This window comes from Polyergus mexicanus, unplaced genomic scaffold (assembly GCF_030449975.1).
Source record: "Polyergus mexicanus isolate NDT 795.1 unplaced genomic scaffold, iyPolMexi1.0 SCAF_4, whole genome shotgun sequence".
NCBI classification, from domain to species: domain Eukaryota; kingdom Metazoa; phylum Arthropoda; class Insecta; order Hymenoptera; family Formicidae; genus Polyergus; species Polyergus mexicanus.
Window position 1 is genome coordinate 4880091 of NW_027223324.1, and position 22414 is coordinate 4902504.

Genomic DNA, 22414 nt, shown 5'->3' on the forward strand with positions numbered 1-22414 from the left:
CTTCGTTAAAAAAATCGTCAAATTCTATTTGGACTTTTTTCATAAAAGTTGCATGAACGAAAAAATACATAATTTTTGTTAAGGAGTAACGAATAATGATTTGATTTGTATCTCTGTTTGAAATTTTAACAAAAAAAGTTTTAACGTAACAATCTTAAAAAATCTCTTATAAAAATAATTATTGAGAAATTACATTTTTATTAAATATCATAATGACATATAGGAATTTTAAAAACATTATAAATATAATAAAATATATTATAGAAATATCAGTACGTCGACAAAAATTTCTACAAATATTGCAAAGAAGTCAAGAAATACATTAAATTTGCTGAATCACGAGCGTAAAATGCTATATGCAAAGCAGGAATCCATTTTTAGCGAATTATATTCAAAGAACGAAGGTTAATATAATGACTATACAAAAAATATGCATAGAAAATTAATTGATTAGAGATAAATTAAAAAAGAATTTTAAGATCGCTTTACGACGATAAAAGCTAAAAGAACCTAACGCATTTAATATTTAATGCGTAATAAAATAAGTCTACAATTATATTTTAATTAATTTTAGCATCTTTCCAAAAATTTCCTTTAATATAAAAAATAGCACAAACTAAGTAAAACTTTAATTGCGTTTTTACAGAACTACGTATGTATTATTCGAATAATGAATTATGTATTGTATCTTTCAAGAAGAGATAAAATTCATGAGCACGATTTGTCCTCTCCTTATCTGATACATTAAATCGTGATCAGACGAATTGATATGAACATTTAGCATCTGTTATACTTTATAATCGTACAAATTTTTACGAACTTTCATGTAACGCATCTTATCGCATTTTCGTAAATCTATCGGATTATTTCGAGTAACGTTAAGTCACACATAGCGAGTCGCAAAAAACTATTCGTATTAAATCAGTTGTTCACAATCGATATATCTTTTTTAGGAAAGAAATGTCGTTTAACGCGTATTTCTAAGAATAAATAATGACAATTCGTTCTTTAATTATACTTAATACACATTGCTTGTCATAATTAAAGATTAAATCAAAGATTAAAGTGAATAGATAAGAAATGGAACAAATTGTCTATATCTAAATATGTACACATATACTTTACATACTTTATATCTTAGCCTGATTCTCGATAATTTCGAAATTTAATTGTATGCCTGAATTTTCAAAATTAGATATTGCTACATAGAACGTTCAAAAAGATAAGAAATTGTTACGCGAAATAAATTTCTGTTAATTATTTTTAACTCACATTAATTTTTCATAAGAATAATTTATTCTTTTGACTGACATAAAGACATATATATCTACAGCTTTATCTAAACTCTAAACCATATTCGATAATTTCGATGTCGTCAATTTTAAAGATTAGGAATATCGATATTTTCAAGATTGGAAATAGCTAACAGAGAATAAATGCGTGTTAATTTTACTTTTAATCCGCTTATCGTTCACAAGAATAATTTATTCTTTTGTTTAGATATTGTTTGAGCGCGATTTACTTTAAAAGTAAAAATTCAATTTTGGAATAATTCGTGTTAATATATCAGTATTATTAATTGATTGATTATATGATTTATTGGAATTTTTATACACTTGATCGAATCTTTGTATCGTGTATCAATGATATAATTTACACGAGTCGATGAAATAATATTTGATATAATAATATTTGTAGCAAATGCGCGTCATTTAACGTCAAAATCACATTATTTGACGTCCATAAGACGTTATTTGACGTTGAAATCAGGTGCGCTTGCTAACTGGATAAATAAAAATCGAAGAGAACATTCTCAGATATTCTCTTTTAATAGAAAAAGAAAATCATAATCGATCAGGCATCTGTCAGAATCGCCATCTCTTTTCTCGCGTTGCCGTTGCTCTCTCCATGGGAGCTTTCCGATAAAAAACACATCATACGATTGATTATCAAATAGAACAATTTTCTTTACATTTAAAAAATTCTCTATTCGATAGCCAATTGCGTGACGTTGCGCCTACCTGTATTTTCCCGCCGGAAAGCTTTCTATATTTCCTATATACTCTATGGCCGTTAAATCGACCGAGCGTCGCCGGATGGCGCTCCGAGCGAGTCGATGACGTACATAACGAGTTTGACGGTTCGACCGTCATGTGTCGGTGGCAGTTGCTGTCGAGACGGCGGTGTGATCGGTCGTCGTTCGGTCGCGGAACGTTGAGAGGAATTGCGCGCGAGTGTAGACGGGATTCGTCCGTGGTGTTTCGCGGCGATGATCATTTCGTGATTGACGTTAACGTCAATCGTCTATCAAAAGTCGAGTCGTCGAGGGATTAAGTGCCGCGGTGACAGCACGTACGCGTAGAGGAAAACTAATTCCGGGCGTGACACGGTCCTGCGGTCAAGTGCGATCGCCGCGCGCGATGCACAGGACTAGTTCAACGGTCGCGAATCGTCGTCGGACTTTGACAGGTGCGGTCGCGACGATGTATTACGACGGCGGTGTACTTTGGCCCCTGTTTCTCCTACTGTTGACCTTGTCTAGCCTAGCGAGTCCGGTGAGTAATAGTAACGCGATATATATATATACGCGAACGAGACTATTATGCTAAATATTATTGTGCGCCGCGTCCTTTTCGCGAAGCTTTGTGTGCATGTGCGCCGCGCGTGCGTCAAATCTCTTCTCCCCTCCTTTCGCCCCCGTCTCACGCTGCGCCTTACTTTTCCCTCTCGTCTCTCAACCACACGCACACACGTATACAAACACACCACATACACGCGCATGCACGCACGATATGTGCGTGTGCTACGTATTACATTGTCCACACCTGGCATTAGCAAAGACGAGCGCGCGAGCGCGCTGTCTGACGTCACATCGACTGATCGCCGAGAATTCCGAGAAAGTCAGTCGTCGTCCTGTTATGTATATATACCCGTGGGATTTATTAATATTTAATTATGCTACTTTCGCGCGACTCGTCCGCGAGAGATTTGCCGTCTCGATGACACACGCTGATTATTTATTGTGTCAAGGTCAGCGAGAAACGATATATATATATATATATATATTTATATATTTTTATCGACTCGTGAATCTTTGTCAAATCAACAATGACTCGGTTACGAGGTGTCACCAGGTGTCGCGTCATTGAATCTGAATAATTGTTGCCTTGGGACGACGCGGAAAATACGTAATTCTGGAACACCTTGGTCCAATTATCACGTCGCACAGTCTCGTTTTAACTCGCGTGCGTTTGCCCTTATCTTCTTCCCCTTCTCCGATCTATGACTAATGTAACGCAAATAAAAGAGCAAGATTGAATCAGTCGCAAGTGATTAAGCGCTAAACGGCGTGAGCGATGATTGATCGTTTCATATCAAGGCAAACAATGCGGCTTCGTGTGATACAAGCGCTGCTTATTCAATAACTTTGATCTTTTTCACTGCAAGTTGTTTATATTTTTCATAATATAAAACATATATATATAGTTAATTTTTGTCAAAATATACGTTACATATATATTGATAAAAATTAACTATAAAAAAATGTTTGAGATATATATATATATATATCTTTTTTTAAATAGAACTTTTTTTCAAACAAGTATAAGAGCTTTGATCTCTTAAGGAAATATACTTTGCGCTTTACTAACAATAAACTCTCCTTTTCACTCTAAAAATATATTCATCAATACATAATAGATTTAAATATATATCTTCTATATAGATGTTCAATGAAATCAGAAAATTCCATGAATGAATTTATTTTAAAAGATATATATCTTATTATATTGTGTATATATATAGTATCTTGGGAATTTAATCTCTCTTTCTCGAGAAATAATATATTCGAATCATTTATCAATGTTTAAAAATAACAAGTAAATATGATCATGTAAACAGTCCTTACGTATCATATATCATATGAGTCTATCGTGAAATATAATTTATCTCGTGCCGTCTTGTGTTATTCAGCTGATTTCATTGAACGATTATTTACGTTCGCGTTTATCCGAAAGAAAGAAAGGAAAACAAAGGAGCGTGGGTTAAAAATAAAGCTCTGTTATTATCAATAATATATATATTTATATATTATTCTCGGACAAGCATTTTGTTTTTATATGTATTGTATATTATATATCATAGTATATATCGATTAAGACTTATTCGAATGAATTTTTACAATCGTATAATGCATGCGAAATTGATCGTTAAATGATTGGTAAACTTCTCTATATACATACGCATTATGTAAGTCAAATTATCCGACACAAAAAAAAAGGATACTCCAGGCAATAAAATTTTATCTCCTTTCGGATCGTTAGAATTGATAAGAATGTAATTTATGCGGTTTTTTTTTTTTTTTTTTTTATTTTTATACGTGTCATCACGTATTAATGATCCGAGATTGTTTATAAAGACAGTTAGCAACACTTTCTTATGCTCGTGCCGAACATAATCTAAAGTATAACGCCCATTGCGTGACTTATATGATTCCTTATAAACGCATGACTCACACACAAAGCTGATACGGCGCATCGGTTTTATCATGAATTAATACGAGAAAAACACAAAGGCGTTTTTTTTTTTATATATTTATACAAGTTTTCTCTTCTTCTCTTTTTCTCTAAATAAATGTTTACTTCAAAATATGAAATAGCGTAATAGATGAAATATAATAATGATATATATATTAAAGTAAAAATTGATATATTAATTATTATTTGTACAAGATTTTCTTCTCAGTTAATGATTGTCTTGCAAATTATTTAAAAAATATTTGCGTAATATTAAAAAAAAATTAGTTTTTTTATGTCTGATAAATGTTATAACAAATTTTGTTAAATATATATTTATTTTACAAATATATATAAATAATGTATCTATTTTTTATCTTCTTAAAAGATTTTGGTTTTTTAATCTTTTTCTTCATTAATTAACACTTGGATATATTTATTGTAAATAATATTAAAAGAGAGATATTATATATATATATATTTTTTTTTTTTCAATTATTAAGAAGTTGATTAAATGTATTAAATAATATAATTTAAAATTTTAGAAGATAAAGCAATATTTTAACATTAATGTTATATAATCATCACTATTATTTTAACATTAATGTTATATAATCATCAATATTTATATCTTACTGTATAGAAATATCTTGTAAAAAGCAAATGTTATTCCTCTTTATAGAGGTCTTCATGCAATGCTCTGCTTTAAATTAAGTGAATTAAATCATTAATTCAGCTCATTGCCTCAAATAAATCCCATATCAAGCTTTAATACATAGGTCATGAAGAACTCAATTAGAAGATGTTTCATGCAATATTCTATATCTTCATATGTGTCTTGCGTGAGCGCGGCCAGTAAACCTTATCGCGTATCAAGTGACATATAATATTAATATTAAAAGTGTAACAAACATTTTATATTTATATATATAAGTGGAAAAAATATTTTTTGTAAAGTTAATTTTAGAGCGTTGTTTTTATAATATATGCGAAAGAGTGAATTACGTGAAATGAAAGTTTAAAGATATTTTGTATTATTTCTGAACAGGTCGCCAGTGATGAAAATAGTCATTGTATATGGTATGGAGAATGTTATATGGATGGAGCAATGCACAAAAAATATTGTGTTTATGATGGGCCAGCGAAACCATTGAGTTCCGAGGGACAGGAATTATTGGCTAAAAATTGTCCACATTTATTGGTGGATAATGGCAAAGGAATTAATACTTGCTGCGACATGAACCAACTTATTACAATGGATGCAAATCTCAAGCTTGCATCCAATTTTTTAAAAAGATGTCCTAGTTGCTTAGATAATTTAGCAAAACACTTTTGCGATTATACATGCGCCGCTAACCAAAGCAAATTTATTAATGTTACGAAGACAGGCGAGGCGAGCGGTAATTATACATATAATATTGTATATACATTGATATTTCGTTTGAAATTTAATGTTTTCTCTCAACATTTCTCGATATGCGATTTTATGATTTTGAATTCCTTTTTTCAGATGTACAATACGTTGATGGAATAGATTTATACATAACGAATAAGTATCTTGAAGGAACGTTTAACTCGTGCAATAAGGTATCAGTGCCGAGCACAGGCCAGTTAGCGCTGGATATAATGTGCGGAGAATGGGGTGCAAGTAGGTGCACTGCTTTAAAATGGTTCCACTTTATGGGTGATGCAGAGAATAATATCTATGTACCTTTCCAAATTACATATAAAAATACTGATGGACCTATTGGTTCGTTTACACCAGTAGATCCTGTAATCACGCCATGCAGTAAGGCGCTGAACGTTAGTATTATTTTCAGAAAGATATACAGTATACTTAACAGCTATGGAATACACACACACATACATATATAGCTCTTCTGAGCTTGTTAGATTTATTAACGTTGTCAAGGTTTAAACATACTAATAAGCAAGCTATATCCACTGGATGCTAATCCACTTACTATATACTTTCCTTTTGTAAAGATTTTTTAAATACAATAGCGAATTACACTTTCTTGTTAATACACGAGTTTTATAAATAATTATTATATTTTATGTATAAAATATAATAATATTGTATAAATGCAAGTAAGACAATAAGCAGCAATTATTGAAACTTACATAATACATCTAAAAAAAGGACAGGAATGATTTGATTAGACTTTTGTAGGTGAATAGCATTGCAGATGTACTTTTTTTATTTTGTTATTCGACATTGGTATAACAAGTTTTTAATTGCACATATTACAATTATGCACATAATACAATTATTGCATATAGGTATTATAGTAGGTAAGAAGAAAACAAGCTAGTTATTAATTTCATGATATACACTTTTAATGTATACTTTTTATTGACATATATGTGCATGAAAATTTAATACTGCATCTTTCATAATTCAAAAATAGGAATATTTGAATAATTTTTCTATATTTGATGAATAATATATAAAAATCTTACAAACAATCTGTACAATTATAAGGGAGTTAAATATCACAAAAAAAAATTCTTAAGATTATTATTTTTAAATTTTTAAATATGTAATTTTCTAACACAGAAAAATATTTTCTATATTTGATAACCGACATATTTAAGATATGAAGTTACTTTATTCTATTTATATAAATATGTATGAGAACACTAGAAATATTCAAATTATTTAAATTTCTATACATTTTTAATAGAGAGAGAAAGAGAGAGAGAGAGAGAGTAAAAATCTATAAAAGTTGTACTTTTTTCTATATTTTTTTTCTGGTGAGTTACTTTGTGTTAATTTGTTATCATGATTGATATATTATTTGTATAAATAAAACGTATAAAAACACTTATGTCTAGCTAAACCATGTTTTATAAGATATGAAATAAATGCACAAAAGATAGCACAATGAAAAATCTGCACTTCTTCAAATCTAACTTTTTTTGTAGAAAAACACTCCAGCTTGCAGTTGTGTTGATTGTGAACAAAGTTGTCCAATACCACCACCGGTGCCTCCACTTCCAAAACCGTTTTCAATATTTGGTTATGATGGTTATGAAGTTATAATGACAATTATTTTTGTCTGCGGCACCTGCCTTTTCCTTCTGTTAATGATGTGTTTCAGCCATAGGAAGCGTATAGGTAAGAAACTCAACCTTGTTTCGTGCATATGTATAAAGGTGTATATGTATAAAGAAAAATTTTTGCGAAATTTTATTTTAGCACAAATTATGTAAATGAAAAATAGAGTGTGCTTTTTTTCAACTTTAAAGCTATCTTTTTTTTAACTATATTTTGCATATAATTTATCTTTGGTAATTTATTGAGTATTCTAATAACTAATTGTAGTTAACTTATATTATTTTTGATTATTAATCACATCTCTAATTAATTATGTAAAATAAATAAGGAGATAATAAGAGAGACACGTGTGAAATTAATGAGTTCATAGTGTGATTAATTTTTTTGTAATGGTTATATTTAGATATATTCTATTGTTGCTAGTTATCTTAATTTGTGGGTCCTTCTGCACTTCTTTTACTTTATTTAAATCTCAAGAAGAAACATGTATAATATCTCATGAAATTCTCGTTTTTCTTTTCTTTTTTTCTTACGAACATTAAAAGAACAAACATTATTTTTGTGAGAAGCATTAAAAAAATTCAGAATTGTTATGATTTATACGTTTATAATTATTCAAGCGCATTTATGAGTTATTATTGTAATGATAATAACTATTCAATGTTATATAAAATTTTTGCGGAAGAGATATTACATATCAATTATTTGAAACTTGATTTTAAAAAATTAATTTTTTTTTACATTCTTATTAGCAAATTATTATCAACTTTAACTCATTCAACATTTGATATGTTTGTAATTTGTAAATCATGACACATGAGAATTTTTTTCTAGAAATGATAATATTAACATTTGCACACTAACTCTAATTAATTTATTATTCTTTCAACTAATACATATTTAATAATTCTATCGTGTTTAGATTCTGATAATAATCAGATTTTCCTCAAATAATTTTTTGTACGAATGGAATATTTTTTTATATTAACTAATTAATACGCATAAATGATACTTATATATATGAGAAAAATGCAGACTATACAAACTATACAAGTTGTGTATGTATGGTGTGCGCGTATGTATAGTTGCACGAGGGGAGGAGGTAGGAAGACAGGTGGGTAGACGGCTAGCTGCCGGATTACACCACCCAGGAGATGGTGCTCGTATTGCCCTTGCCGCTGACCAAGAAGACAGCCCACTTCAGTCTAAGCGTTCTAGTAGGTTTTTTCGATTCTAAAAATATCTTCGATGTTCGCAATTGTAATCGTTATTGCGTTCTTGTTTTATATTTCTCTTTTTGTCTTTTGTTGCTTTTATCGCTTCGTTTATTTCTTTGTTTCTTTTGCTTTCTTTACTTTTAGCCCTGCAGATTATTCCTGCCAATGGATGTCAATTATGTATTAGATAATTTTCTTTCAAGTACATTCCCATTTAGATTTATCAAACTTAGTTTCAGCTATAGCATTAAGCTCTTTAACCTGCGTATCTCTTTTCATGTCACAATATGCAATATTGCATATCCACATGCACACATTATAGTGAATTTTTACTAATTTACTGCGCGATTGCAATAAAGATTCAAATGCATAAAAATAAGACAAATACTTGAAGTATTTGAAGCATGGTTGGCAAGAAGTTGATAAAAAGCATGCGATGAGATCATATTCTAATGATGCTGCATTTACATTACATAATAATATTTTATGAGTATATAATAATATTTAAAGTTTTCACGAGAATAATTTTTATTGAGAGTATTTTTAAACGTGACAAACGAGAGACAGAGAGAGAACGGATGTATATATAATTTTTTAAACACAACTAGAATATTTATATAAAGATTTCTTGCTCACAAAAATTGTGTTGTGCAAATGTATGTTTTCTTTTATATTAAGAATGGTCTACAAAACTTAGTATTTTGCTTAGTATTTAGTATAGTAGTTTAGTATAAATGCTGCTTTAAATAATGAATTAGAAGATAAGTAAGATGTGGTGTTTAACACTAGATGAGTTTAATATAAAAATATTTCTCCATAACAACATTGGAAAGTGATTTAAAAAAAAAAAATGAATTATAAGCGAAATAAATAGGAATGTTTTGATGTCCAATATGTGATATTTAAATAAAAGATACTATCTCTAAAATAATGAAAACTCACAAGCACGTTGCACAGAATCGTTTCATTTATTTTGTATTTTTTGCATAATTATAGTAAAATGCATTTTATCTCTAATGTTATTAAGGAGAGTTCCTTAAATTTTAATATTTAATTGTAACAAAAATTCTATACAAGTTATATTATTTTATTGATAACAGCTATTTTATATTGTAATTTAACAAGACACTAGTTCTAATAATTAAAAAATATTAATTTCTTATATTTTTAAGTTAATTTGAATTGAGGAAGTGTATTTATCCTAAATAATTTTATCTTTTTCTAACATATGTGTAATATAATAAAATATTGTTACAGTTACTGTTTATTATAATTATATATTTAAGACATTTTACTTCTTATTTTATTGTCAACCTCATATATATTATTTATTTTAGGAATTCATATTTTTCTCTATAGTCTTTGCTATTTTACAATGTTGATTATTTGTAACATTATTGTATTAGTTATATATTACCGAATACTAGTTATCTGCAAAACACGCTTATTCAAAGATGTTGAAACTATATAATAGTGCTTAATCGAATGTTTATTTATAAATTGGAATTTGTTATACTTGATATAAATGTTTTTAGGTGTTATATCAACTGACGAGATACCAAGCGGATTTGACCAGGAACAATCTACTTTCATTGAGAAGCTTGGAGCTGGAACGGACAAATTTCTGCAAGAATTCTTTTGCAAATGGGGGACAGGTAAGCAAAATACTATTTTTACACTCTACATTTTATATAAGCAAAACTTTCTTTATATCATGATATTGCATTATAATGATTAATGATTCTGTTGCAGTTTGCGCCTCTCGACCTTGGCTAATACTTTTCCTTGGCTTTCTATTTATTGTTGCTTTAGGACATGGCATAAAATATATGCAAGTTACTACAGATCCTGTGGAATTGTGGGCATCTCCGCATTCCCGATCACGTATCGAAAGGGAATATTTCGATAAACACTTTGAGCCATTTTATCGAAACGAACAGATTATTATCACTTCCATCGGCTTACCGAATGTATGTACTATTGAAATATATTAGATTGTTATATTTTTGCAAAACAATTTATATTGATTTATACTATCATATGTATTTTTCAAGTAAAGAAAAACTGTGTAATTATTGCTTATCATAAAACATAGAAATAAATTATGTTAGCTTTGATTTGATGTGTTATGTATAATTGTTGATGTTAATTACAGATTGTGCACAACACGTCTAATGGACTAATCGTATTCGGACCTGTGTTTAACGATACTTTCTTAAAAACAGTCTTTGAATTGCAAGAAGGAATCAAGCGTATAATTACTTCTAACAATTACACATTAGCGGATATATGTTTTGCTCCTTTAACTGGACCATTTACCGGGCCGACGACGGTATCGCAATGTGCTATTCAAAGTATTTGGGGTTATTGGCAAGACAGTTTAGAAAAGTTTGAGAGTTCGGAAGACGAAGGCAATTATACAGTCAACTATTTGGATCATTTCAGAGTTTGTTCTCAGTAAGTAATGAGTGATAAAAGTGAAGGCTAATAATATTTATTTATTTATTCATTTATATCGAGTAATATGTGAATAATTCTTTTGTGATAACACAAGTAAAATATTACTAGCAATAGCATTAACAGTGAACATTGTAAATTGTTGCAAGAAGTATATATGTATAGACCGTAATTATTACGAGATAAAGATGAAGAAGCTGACTTTTAGAAAATGTTTAAATTTATACAAATTTATATAAAGAAAAAATTAGTATCATTATTTCGAAAAACAAACTACATTACTTACTTCACGAGATAAATTTGTCATAATAATAATAAAAAAAAACAGTATTATAAAAAAGTTTAGATTAGGATCGCGATAATTTAAAGATTTAAGATAAAACAATTTATGTAACCATTAATGAAGAAGTGTGCTTAAGAAGCAAGTGTAATGTTTCTTGGACATTTTATACACATAACAGTATTGTTTTATGATATTATTTTTGTATATCTTTCTTTTAGGAATTCCTATAATCCTGAATGTCTTGCGCTTTATGGTGGTCCTGTAGATCCGGCAATCGCAGTAGGTGGATTTTTGCCTCCAGGACATGATCTTCATAATCCACCATATGAAAAGGCAACTGCTATAATCCTTACTATTCTTGTAAACAATTATCACAATAAAGCAAAATTGGTTCCTGCTATGGAATGGGAAGAAAGGTAAATATGCATTTGCTCAATCACTAAATTCGACTGAGTAAGATTGTCATATATATATGTATATACCGTTCTTTCAATTTTAGTTTTATTAACTTTATGAAAAATTGGACTGCAACGAGAAAGCCGGCATTTATGGACATTGCGTACACGTCCGAGCGGTCTATCGAGGATGAATTGAATCGTGAATCACAATCGGACATTGTAACCATTCTGATATCATATGTCATCATGTTTGGATACATCGCAGTATCACTCGGTCAAATTAGATCGTGCACTCGTCTCTTGGTGAGAATCTATATCATGTGATTGCTATGTCATTTTTGTTTTTCATCTCACACAAAAAACAAACATTTATATATAATCATATTTTTATATATAATCGATATTTATATTTCAGCACGATTCCAAAATTACTCTTGGACTTGGAGGTGTGCTTATAGTACTGGCATCCGTGATTTGCTCGGTCGGACTGTTCGGCTTTATTGGTATACCAGCTACGCTGATTATCATTGAAGTCATTCCGTTCTTGGTACTGGCAGTCGGAGTAGACAATATTTTTATTCTTGTTCAAACTCATCAGAGAGAGGGCAGACGTCCGAACGAATCAATTCCGGAACATATTGGACGTACACTAGGTCAAGTCGGCCCTAGTATGTTACTCACTAGTATATCAGAAAGCTGTTGCTTCTTCTTAGGTATGTGTTGATACATAGTGAGCCTTATACATAAATTGAAAAATGAGAGAATGAAATTGTTTTCGTATATGCGAAAAAGGTTTGTTATAATTCGTTTTTTTTTTTTTTTTTTTTTCTATTGACATATAGGCGGCCTCTCTGATATGCCTGCTGTAAAGGCGTTTGCTCTTTATGCTGGAATGGCTTTATTGGTGGACTTTATATTGCAAATTACATGTTTCGTCAGTCTCTTAGCGCTTGACACAATTCGGCATGCGGTATGTACTTAATAATATGGAAGAAATTGATTTTAAAAATTGAATTTATTTTAAGCTTAGAAATTTTTATATAATTATATAATTAATATTTTTTCTATATATTTTATAGAATAATAGAATAGAATTCAATAAAATATTTTGTATATTTAATAGAAGTTCGTAAAAACTTAATTTTTATTATTATACGTTCTTGTTCATTATATATTCTATTCAATCATTACGTTTAATGCATAAAGGTCATTTTCATAATTTTAGAACAACAGACTGGATGTATGTTGCTTTATTCGTTCCAAGCGTGATGATGGAGAAGAAGTGGTAGATGGAATATTATATAAAATTTTCAAAGTTGCATACGTACCGTTATTATTGCAAAAATGGGTTCGTGCGGCCGTGATGATCGTGTTTTTCGGTTGGCTCTGCAGTAGTATCGCTGTAATACCACACATCGAAATTGGCCTAGATCAAGAGCTCTCTATGCCCGAAGATAGTTTTGTGCTTAAATATTTCAAAGTACGTCCAGTGACCGATTTAGAGCATCAATATTCGCGTTAAATATGAGTCGTCAAAAATACTAAACTTTACACTTCTTTTGCAGTTCTTGAATAATTACTTATCCATTGGACCACCGATGTATTTCGTTGTTAAAGATGGCCTAAATTATTCAGATACTAAAGTGCAAAATCTAGTTTGCGGTGGACAATATTGTAACAGTGATTCAGTATCAACTCAAATATTTACAGCGTCCAAACAACCGAATAGGTATAATGCAACATTTGTAAAAGTTTTACGAATAAATGATTTATTATGCCTTGTTTGTTTTCTTTTGTGGATTTTATATCAAAATGTTTCCTTTTTTTTAATTTTTTAGAACATATATAGCTAAACCTGCTTCATCTTGGATGGACGATTATATCGATTGGTCTGGATTACCCGGTTGTTGCAAATACTTTCCTGCGAACAACTCATTCTGTCCACATAATGGTATATATTTTTTGTATAAAAATGTTTTATAATTGCGTATATACTTTACTATTTTACGTATTCTTGAATCGCAGGTCGTGGAAATTGTCCTAGTTGCAACATCACTTTGAACAAATACAATAGGCCGGTGCCTATGGATTTCGACAAATACGTATCGTTCTTCCTGCAAGATAATCCTGACGAAACTTGCGCTAAAGGAGGTCATGCAGCTTACGGGCACGGTGTAAATTATATGATCGATCCTAACACAGGACTGTCGACTGTTGGCGCTTCATATTTCATGGCTTATCACACCATCCTCAAGACTTCAGCTGATTATTATGAATCGATGAGAGCAGCCAGAGTTGTAGCAACTAACATTACAGATATGCTCAACTGTAACATGAAACATCTCAATGAAAACACTACTGTGGAAGTTTTTCCATATAGTGTTTTCTACGTATTTTACGAGCAGTACCTGACCATGTGGCCTGACACATTGCAAAGTATAGGAATCTCATTGCTTGCTATTTTTGTGGTTACTTTCTTGCTGATGGGTTTGGACATTTTCTCATCGCTAGTTGTTCTAATTACGATCACAATGATCGTCGTCAATATTGGTGGCTTAATGTATTGGTGGCATATAACTCTGAATGCAGTGTCTCTGGTGAATCTTGTCATGGTAAGTTAATTATTATGAGAACAGCAGATATCTATTTGTAGTATTACTGTGTGAATCCATTAGTATCTGAATATTTTTCATAGTTTTCCACTTTACAATGAGAGTTTTAGAATAATTTATAAACAAAACAATGAAATAGTATTTATCATAAATCAGTTAATAATTTTTCCATCTTTTATTTTTAATCATTTATTATTGTCACATTCCTATAATAAATATTTTATTTTTTTTAGTACCTTCGATAATGAATATAAATTATCATTCATGAATTTTTCTTTTTTTTGTTATTTATTGAAAATTGATAAGAAAAATTAATGAAAAATGAATTAATGCTGTTGCAGGCAGTTGGTATAGCTGTCGAGTTTTGCAGTCATCTAGTGCATTCTTTCTCGGTATCGGTCCAAGCAACTAGAGTAGACAGAGTCGCAGATGCGTTGACGAATATGGGAAGCTCGGTATTTAGCGGTATCACATTAACAAAGTTTGGTGGTATTATAGTCCTGGGCTTTGCAAAGAGCCAAATTTTCCAGGTTTGTTTTTAGTTTCATCATAAGTAGGACGTTAATTGGCTTATTGAAATATTGTGCCAAATTTATTATCAAAAAATATGCATTTGGTATGAGCGATTAAATTGTAATATGTTTATTTTTCATATTCATTCTCAATTTATTTAGAATAATTTCTTCAGTTTTCACTTATTATTAATTGCAAATTAATCATAAATTAGATAATTGGCGAGTGCATTTTGTTATTTTAATTGCATAAAATTATAGCATTACTCAACTAAGAAATATTTGCAGGTCTTTTACTTCAGAATGTATCTGGGTATTGTACTATTTGGAGCAGCGCATGGTCTCATCTTTTTGCCAGTATTACTTAGTTATATAGGTGAGGAAACACTGTCATATATATAATTATGACAGCCGTTTTATATATAATTATATATATATATGCAGGAAAGGTCTTGGATTATGTCTCCATTAATCCAAGTCTTTTCTGATTTTAGATTTATCATTTTTGCTTTTATCTTATCTCAAACTTGTAGCTTTCTATATGTGATGATAGGGAAAGATCACAATGTAGAAAAGCTATATTATTTCAGCTCTCTGACTTACACATTTTCAATTATTTTATATTAAAATTTATGTTGTTTATACACAAAAGTACTATCATTGCTTACACATTGTATGAAACATATCTTATGTAAATTTGGAGTTTACCGCTGAATAGTGGCACACACTTGATAGCAGAATGACTGTACTCTTTCAGATTTGTCGTAAGCATGTCAATGCTTGGGGGAAAGATAACAAATAATCTTTGTTTTTGTTTATGGGCACACCAGTGTTACATTAAAATCCTATTTTCATATCCCTATTTGCATAACATGAATGTGTAGAAAGATCTCTTTCTTGCGTTCAATACGAGCAGCTTTGCGAATTCGACAGAGATTGTACAGCCAGTAGGAAATTACACTGAGATATTTTTACGCCAAATGTTTCTGCATTAATGGTGCCTGTGCTTAGTCTTCTTTACTGAGAAGAATCAATTCTTTAATTCTGAGTAATATCGATTGGTGTTATGGCTCCTGGTGGTTCTAGGCTCACCCATGAATAGGGAGAAGTTGGCCAATCACAAAAGAGCGATGCATGGGAACCTGGACAACGTGCAAGAGACATCCCTGAATCATCGTGTAAGCAAACACAATTCTCCTCCTACACCCACTACAATCACACCTACGTTCAAAGTGCTCGAATGCGAGAGATAGGTATGCAAAATTGGGTATCTGAGTTAAAAAAACAAAAGAACAGAACATCTGCACTGTGATAAAGTCTCCTGTACGGCAATTCTGTAACTTTTAACGACGATGTCGCTATCATTGCGCATGTATTTTGGTATGTTGGAATACGTGCGCAACAACACATAACGGTAGTGACATCGTTGTTAAAAATTACAGATCACAGTACTGGCAATTCTATCCTGTTTTCAAAATGTGTCGCACATGTGTTTTCCATATATTGTTTATTCCACACAATGCAGAAAAAATTATTTTTAAGATATTATTCAATATTGTCAATTCACTTTATTATATTTTTAATTAATTATCTAAGAGATATCCAAGAGGTGCAATTTTCTATATAATACCAGATCTCTCATATTCTTTATCTTTTATTTTTTGTTTAAATTTGATATAGATTGAAATAGAGAGAGTAAACTGGTAATCTCTTTTTAGTTTACATTTTAAGTTTACATAACTGTATATATTCTTCTTAATATGTTTACCATACAATATTATTTATTTCCAAATAGCAAGAAACTCGCAAGCACATTACTTGTTATTTTTCTACAATTATCAAATGATACATGCTAAAGTTCTAGATATTATTAACAACATTCTTCTTTCTCCTTCTTTCACTTATGCTCTTCTACCTCTATATAAAAAAGATAATCTAATTTTTTAATTTAACAAATTAAAATTTAAAGTTTAAAACCTTAATATATAAGATTGATTAGGGAACATTTGCATTGGTGCATATGTGGACAAAATAATATGGATAATATCTTTTATAATAGAAAATTATATGTAATATTTTGTATGTAAATTATTATGGAAGCTAACAATCTGCACAATTATATAAGATATGTTGTTTAAAATTTCTGTTAATAATTATAAAAAATTATAAAAAATGGTAATTGATCTTTATAATACACATTTAACAATGCACACAATACTACTTTTATATTATATATATATATATATAAATTCTTTAGTAATTGCATTTAAAATTTATGTTTGATATCTTTTTGGTTATTTTGATGAGTTATTAGAATGGAGAAAAGCTTTTTAGAAATGTGCTTTTCTAATTTTCTATTTTATGGTGTGGTATATGTTATTTCTTTTATTTTCTTTTATGTTATTTATATATAATTTATATATTATTTCTATTTGTTTATGCTTTTGTAAATCGCATTTTTGTATGTATTCCTGTCACTAATCGGTAGATATGTTGCACTATATCTAACACATATTCTATAGCATGTAATGTACATATGTTTTGCATATTATTACAAGATATAAAATATTTCCCAGATCATGTATCGTTTGATAATCAAACAGTTCTTTGTCGAATCCTATGATTAAATTCCTAGATTGATTGTATGCTGCTATAAAATTGTTTATTGTAACAGGGATATGGAAATGTATAGAAGTTATCACTGGTAAAGAGAAACATATAGATCATTTCATATGGTGCTCACTTTGCATTCGTCTTTCGTATTTCTTTATAATATTACATGCAAGATGTTTTTAAAATTTACACTGAACTTTTCAATATATCTTTCTTTAGAATTTTAAGATAATTATGATATAATTTTTCCATACTTTGTTATCAAGATCTCAGTTGTTTAACTTGAGTGTATAGTATTTGCCAATATATGCATCTATCATAATATTGAAAAAATTAGAAATTAGAGTAATATGATATAAATAATAAATTTTTCCTTAGATTTCCAATAAAGTTTGCAATATAAATAAATTAAACAAATAATCAAATAAATTCATATAACATTTAATATAATTGTTTTATTCTTTTTACAATTTAAAATTAAATAAACTTAACTTTTTTTATATGCGGTTGTTATAATGGATGATATGTGGAAAATTTTTTTTATAACTAAATTCTTAAAAGAATTCTTGTGGCAGATATATTATTGTATATTGGCAAATAAAATCTTAATTGTAAATCAAAATGGGGTCATTATCGCATTATCACATTGCATCATCGCTATTAGTGCTTAAAGTTGTGTGTGTGTGTGTGTGTGTTTTTTTTTTTTTTCGGTGATGAAATTCTTGGCGTTGCATGAAAATTATATTTAATTTGACTTATAAATTGCTTTTCATGTATAGAAACAAATGCTACACAGAAAATGCTAGACAAAAAAAAATTAAATGTATGCAAGGAGTAGTTTGTTATGCAGTGTGATAAAAGAATTTAGAATGCTTAATTTATGTCTTTTTGTTTGTGTGTATTTTTTTTTTTTAGGCGTGATGTCGCGCCGGGGGCGTAGAAAAAATCGCGACTTCACGAGCGAAAGTGAAGTTAGATGTCACCAACGTGACCAGCCAGACTCTCCTCTACTCCAAAACGACAACCAACAATGCGCGACCACTTCCTACGCCAGTATGAACCCCACTGATGTGACTGATCACCATGTAACGTTCTAACATTCAAATCAAACCTCGCCGATTTAATCGAATATAATTTTTGTACTTAAGGGACATAACATAATGAAAGTAATTCACTTAGTGGATTCACTAGGTAAGTGTCAATAATATCCTTTAATTTGACCCGACTTGCGAGCCGAGAAAGAGAGACAAAAAGTCGCACGAGCCCTTCTTTTCTCCGAATTATAGAAAATTTAATGCGAATCATCCTCAATGAAATTTTTCGTGATTGGTGAATATGTCCATCTACGTTCATATCTGGCACTCTTAGCGACAAAGAAATTTGTATAATTCCTAGGTTTTTGTCATTTTTAGCATATTTATTTTTTTGGGCAAGACTTTTAATTTAATATATTACATCGTCACAGACTATATTCTAAATTTAAAAAGAAATATATTGCAATTGCGAATGATCGGTCGTACGATCGATATTAGGTAAAATAATTTATCTAGAAGAGAATTTGTTTTCTTACTATATATTTGTCGTTAAGTAAATTTAGTGAGAATAATAATAATAAATGTAATGGATACAAAATGCATTTCCCTCTTTTTAAAACAAATGCATTTTTCAATTGTGAAGTGAATCCTTTTTTCTCTGATATTAATATCCAATTATTACTTATATTAAAAAAAAGTTGCGTTAAAATATCGATAGTTAAAAGAGTATCGAAATATTATTGATCTCTCCGACATGTAAATTATAAAAGAATATTTCTTTTTCAACAATACAGTCGATTTTATTTATTTTTTAAAATTATCGGAAACGTTTTCTCTATTCTCTTTTTCACTATTCTCTCAGTTTTTTTAATACACAGAATAAAAATATCACTTTATCTTTCATAGTTTCTAATTTTATTACATATGGAATAAATGATACATCAAAAGAAAAATTCTATTTTACAAAAACAGCTGAATCGAAAAATTTGGACTAGAGGAATGCTAGAAAAGAGAATATCGACTGTAATGTAAAAAACAGTATTGCACGTATATTTATATTTTAAGATTTCACGCATGAATACGCATTTGGAACTCTTGTAACTAAATATAATTGTTTTTACTTATGCCGTCCACATCTGAGATATAATAAAAAAAAATGTGATGTATATGAGACACATAGAATTCATAATGATTATCGAAATTTAATTAAACAAGTAAAAATGATATCTATATCAGGATTCAAGTTTTCGAGTTACTCACGTTAACCCGTAAGATCCATGGTGTCGTATACGGAATCGTATGGAATCGTATACGCGATCTTAGATCTAACCGTTCTGAATATTACTAGATATATTATTCATTTTTTAAATATATACTTTGCTTTATACATGCATCTGAAATTGCTTTAGACTTTTTATACAATTAACTTTGGATGCAAAAATAATGTAGGAATTCCGTTAATGAATGTTTGATAATAAGAAATTGGAACTTGTTATAATGTCGATTTATTTTGGCAGGGTCATATGTATCTTTGCCCATGGTGCAAATTTAAAAATTTTTACCATGATTCTTAAATATTAAGTTTTCGTCGTGAAATGTATAAAAAAAATATCAGTATTGTCGATTATAAATATGTGTATGCTTCGTATATTTTTTAAGTAACCTCCGTCTTAGAAATTATATTAATTATAATTAATTATAATTAATTATCAAGGCCACATAACACACACATACACAGATAAAGTAATGATTTGTTTTCTTGTTGCTGGCTCGCTATGGATCAACAAAGAGCATTACATCCGTGAGATTCAAATATTTATTGTTATTTTTTTTATCACATGGCTGTCGAGACTATTTTTAAAAAATTTAAAAATGATAGACCCTAAAAAATAAAAGTAATCTATACATGTTTATTGATTTTTGATGACTAATTTTTTTGCGGAAACGAATCGCCAGATAAATTATTACAATTATTATTGGGAACTGTTTCAAATCGAGCACGAATATATTACCGGTGTTAAGTTGAGACATTACTTCAAATTAAAGTAAACACATGTATTGTTCTCTAGCTTTAGTTTCTCTAGTTTTACCATAAACGCGATAGTTGAGTTAGATACAAATTAGATAAGAATTACACGGGACATAAATTTGAATCTCATATAAAAATAACCCATGAACTAGTCTAGAGAATATCCTTACACACATACACTAACATATACTATACATGCACGTTTTATAACAGATTAAAAGCACCGTAAAAATCAATTATCTTATGTTTATGTATTGGATATTATTCGCACATTTTACGTTCAAATTACACGTGCCAGAATGTGACTGCGATCCTTAGTAAGCGAAAAATTTTGAAGGAGGACGGAGCCTTCTTCTTTTTGTCAAACTCTAATAATTAATCAGCTCAAGGTATACTTGTCATATTAGATTCAAATAGTTAAAATCGAGTCACAAGAGACAACAAATTCGATTACTTTTTTTTTTTTATATATATATATATATAGAAAATTTTACAATCTTGCGCGTAGAATTCAAACAAATACATGTATCTGCTATATGATAATCAGAATCTTTTATTATTAGTGGATCATTATTTGCGCGTGAATTTCTTACGATCTGGCCGAAAATATTTAGATAAGTTCACTTGTGGTCGAGAATGGGATAGCTTATATTATATTTTTTAATTACTAGGTTCTCTTAGTGTGGTATAGATTCATCAACTTTATTTACTCGTGCGCTTTGTCGATGTGAGAGTTCTCTGTGAAAAGTACGACGCTTTAGCTGTATGTACGTGTGTAACAATAACAAATTTAGAATTGTCTTTAATTCTTTGTTCTCGTGTACGATACATAGAAACTAATACGCGAATTAATTTCTAATACATCAATGCGCTTTTTTTTACGCGCTTGATGTTTATTTCCCGATTTAGGAGAATTTCTTTATCTGTGGATTTGAATATAAACGTGTTTTCTCTATGGGGAGTATAACTTTTTTATACAATTGTCAAAAACGATATGCAACAAAAAGGGAGAAACTCCGTTACATGAAGTTGTTAATATTCGTCGAGTTGTTATTCCGCGATGTACTTGTGTGCAGATGAATATTTAGAGACGAAGAGAGATGACTGCGTTAAAATGTTATAAACTGTGTAAAAAGTATATCGTGTAAAATGTATAAGTCCTGTGTGTATGTATATATATATATATATATACATGTAACAACTGGCGGAAATGTATGTGTGTGGAAACGTATGAAGTACGCGATATCTTCTGTTAAATTTAATAACACGTATTATATTGGTCCATTTGAAGAATAATAATAGTGACTGATCTTCGATTTATATTGCACCGTGTATATGACGAATTGCATATCAATAGAAGCTTATATAAATATGAAGTGAAATGAAAAAGTATTAAAAAGTAAGCATGAAATTATAACTCAGTGTAATAACGGATAAACGAAAAAAAAAAAAATGAGGTAACTCAGAGAAGCATCCGAAATAACGTGCGAAGCGTACTGTGTTGTCACGTAAATACGAATAAATTTTCTCCTGTTTGTACTATACATCAATAGCGTCTCGTATATTGTTTTTTATTTAATTATATATTTTCAAAAGTCGATATTAATAGTATGTACGTGTATGCGATAAATTTGCATGTTTATTTGCATGTTTATATATATATATATATATATATATTTATATG

The 22414-nt window shown here is 29.7% G+C and overlaps 1 protein-coding gene across 4 annotated transcripts; it reads left to right on the forward strand.

Annotated features, from left to right (window-relative positions):
* Positions 1 to 2144: 2144 nt before the first annotated feature.
* Positions 2145 to 22280, forward strand: Npc1a (Niemann-Pick type C-1a). 4 transcript variants are annotated; one of them, XM_070294110.1, is made up of 20 exons: positions 2145 to 2555; positions 5563 to 5914; positions 6025 to 6317; positions 7443 to 7635; positions 8661 to 8792; positions 10328 to 10447; positions 10545 to 10762; positions 10948 to 11249; positions 11751 to 11948; positions 12032 to 12233; positions 12346 to 12643; positions 12773 to 12900; positions 13156 to 13410; positions 13496 to 13659; positions 13769 to 13881; positions 13956 to 14542; positions 14884 to 15072; positions 15343 to 15430; positions 16141 to 16232; positions 18583 to 18674. In XM_070294110.1, the coding sequence occupies exons 1-20, from the start codon at positions 2421 to 2423 to the stop codon at positions 18586 to 18588; spliced, it is 4065 nt and encodes a 1354-aa protein (XP_070150211.1). In that variant the 5' UTR covers positions 2145 to 2420; the 3' UTR covers positions 18589 to 18674. The 4 variants fall into 4 exon arrangements, with proteins under 4 accessions (XP_070150211.1, XP_070150210.1, XP_070150209.1 ...); XM_070294109.1 differs by having other exon boundaries at positions 16141 to 16307; positions 18583 to 18670; XM_070294108.1 differs by lacking the exon at positions 16141 to 16232 and having other exon boundaries at positions 18583 to 22280.
* The last annotated feature ends 134 nt before the right edge of the window (positions 22281 to 22414 follow it).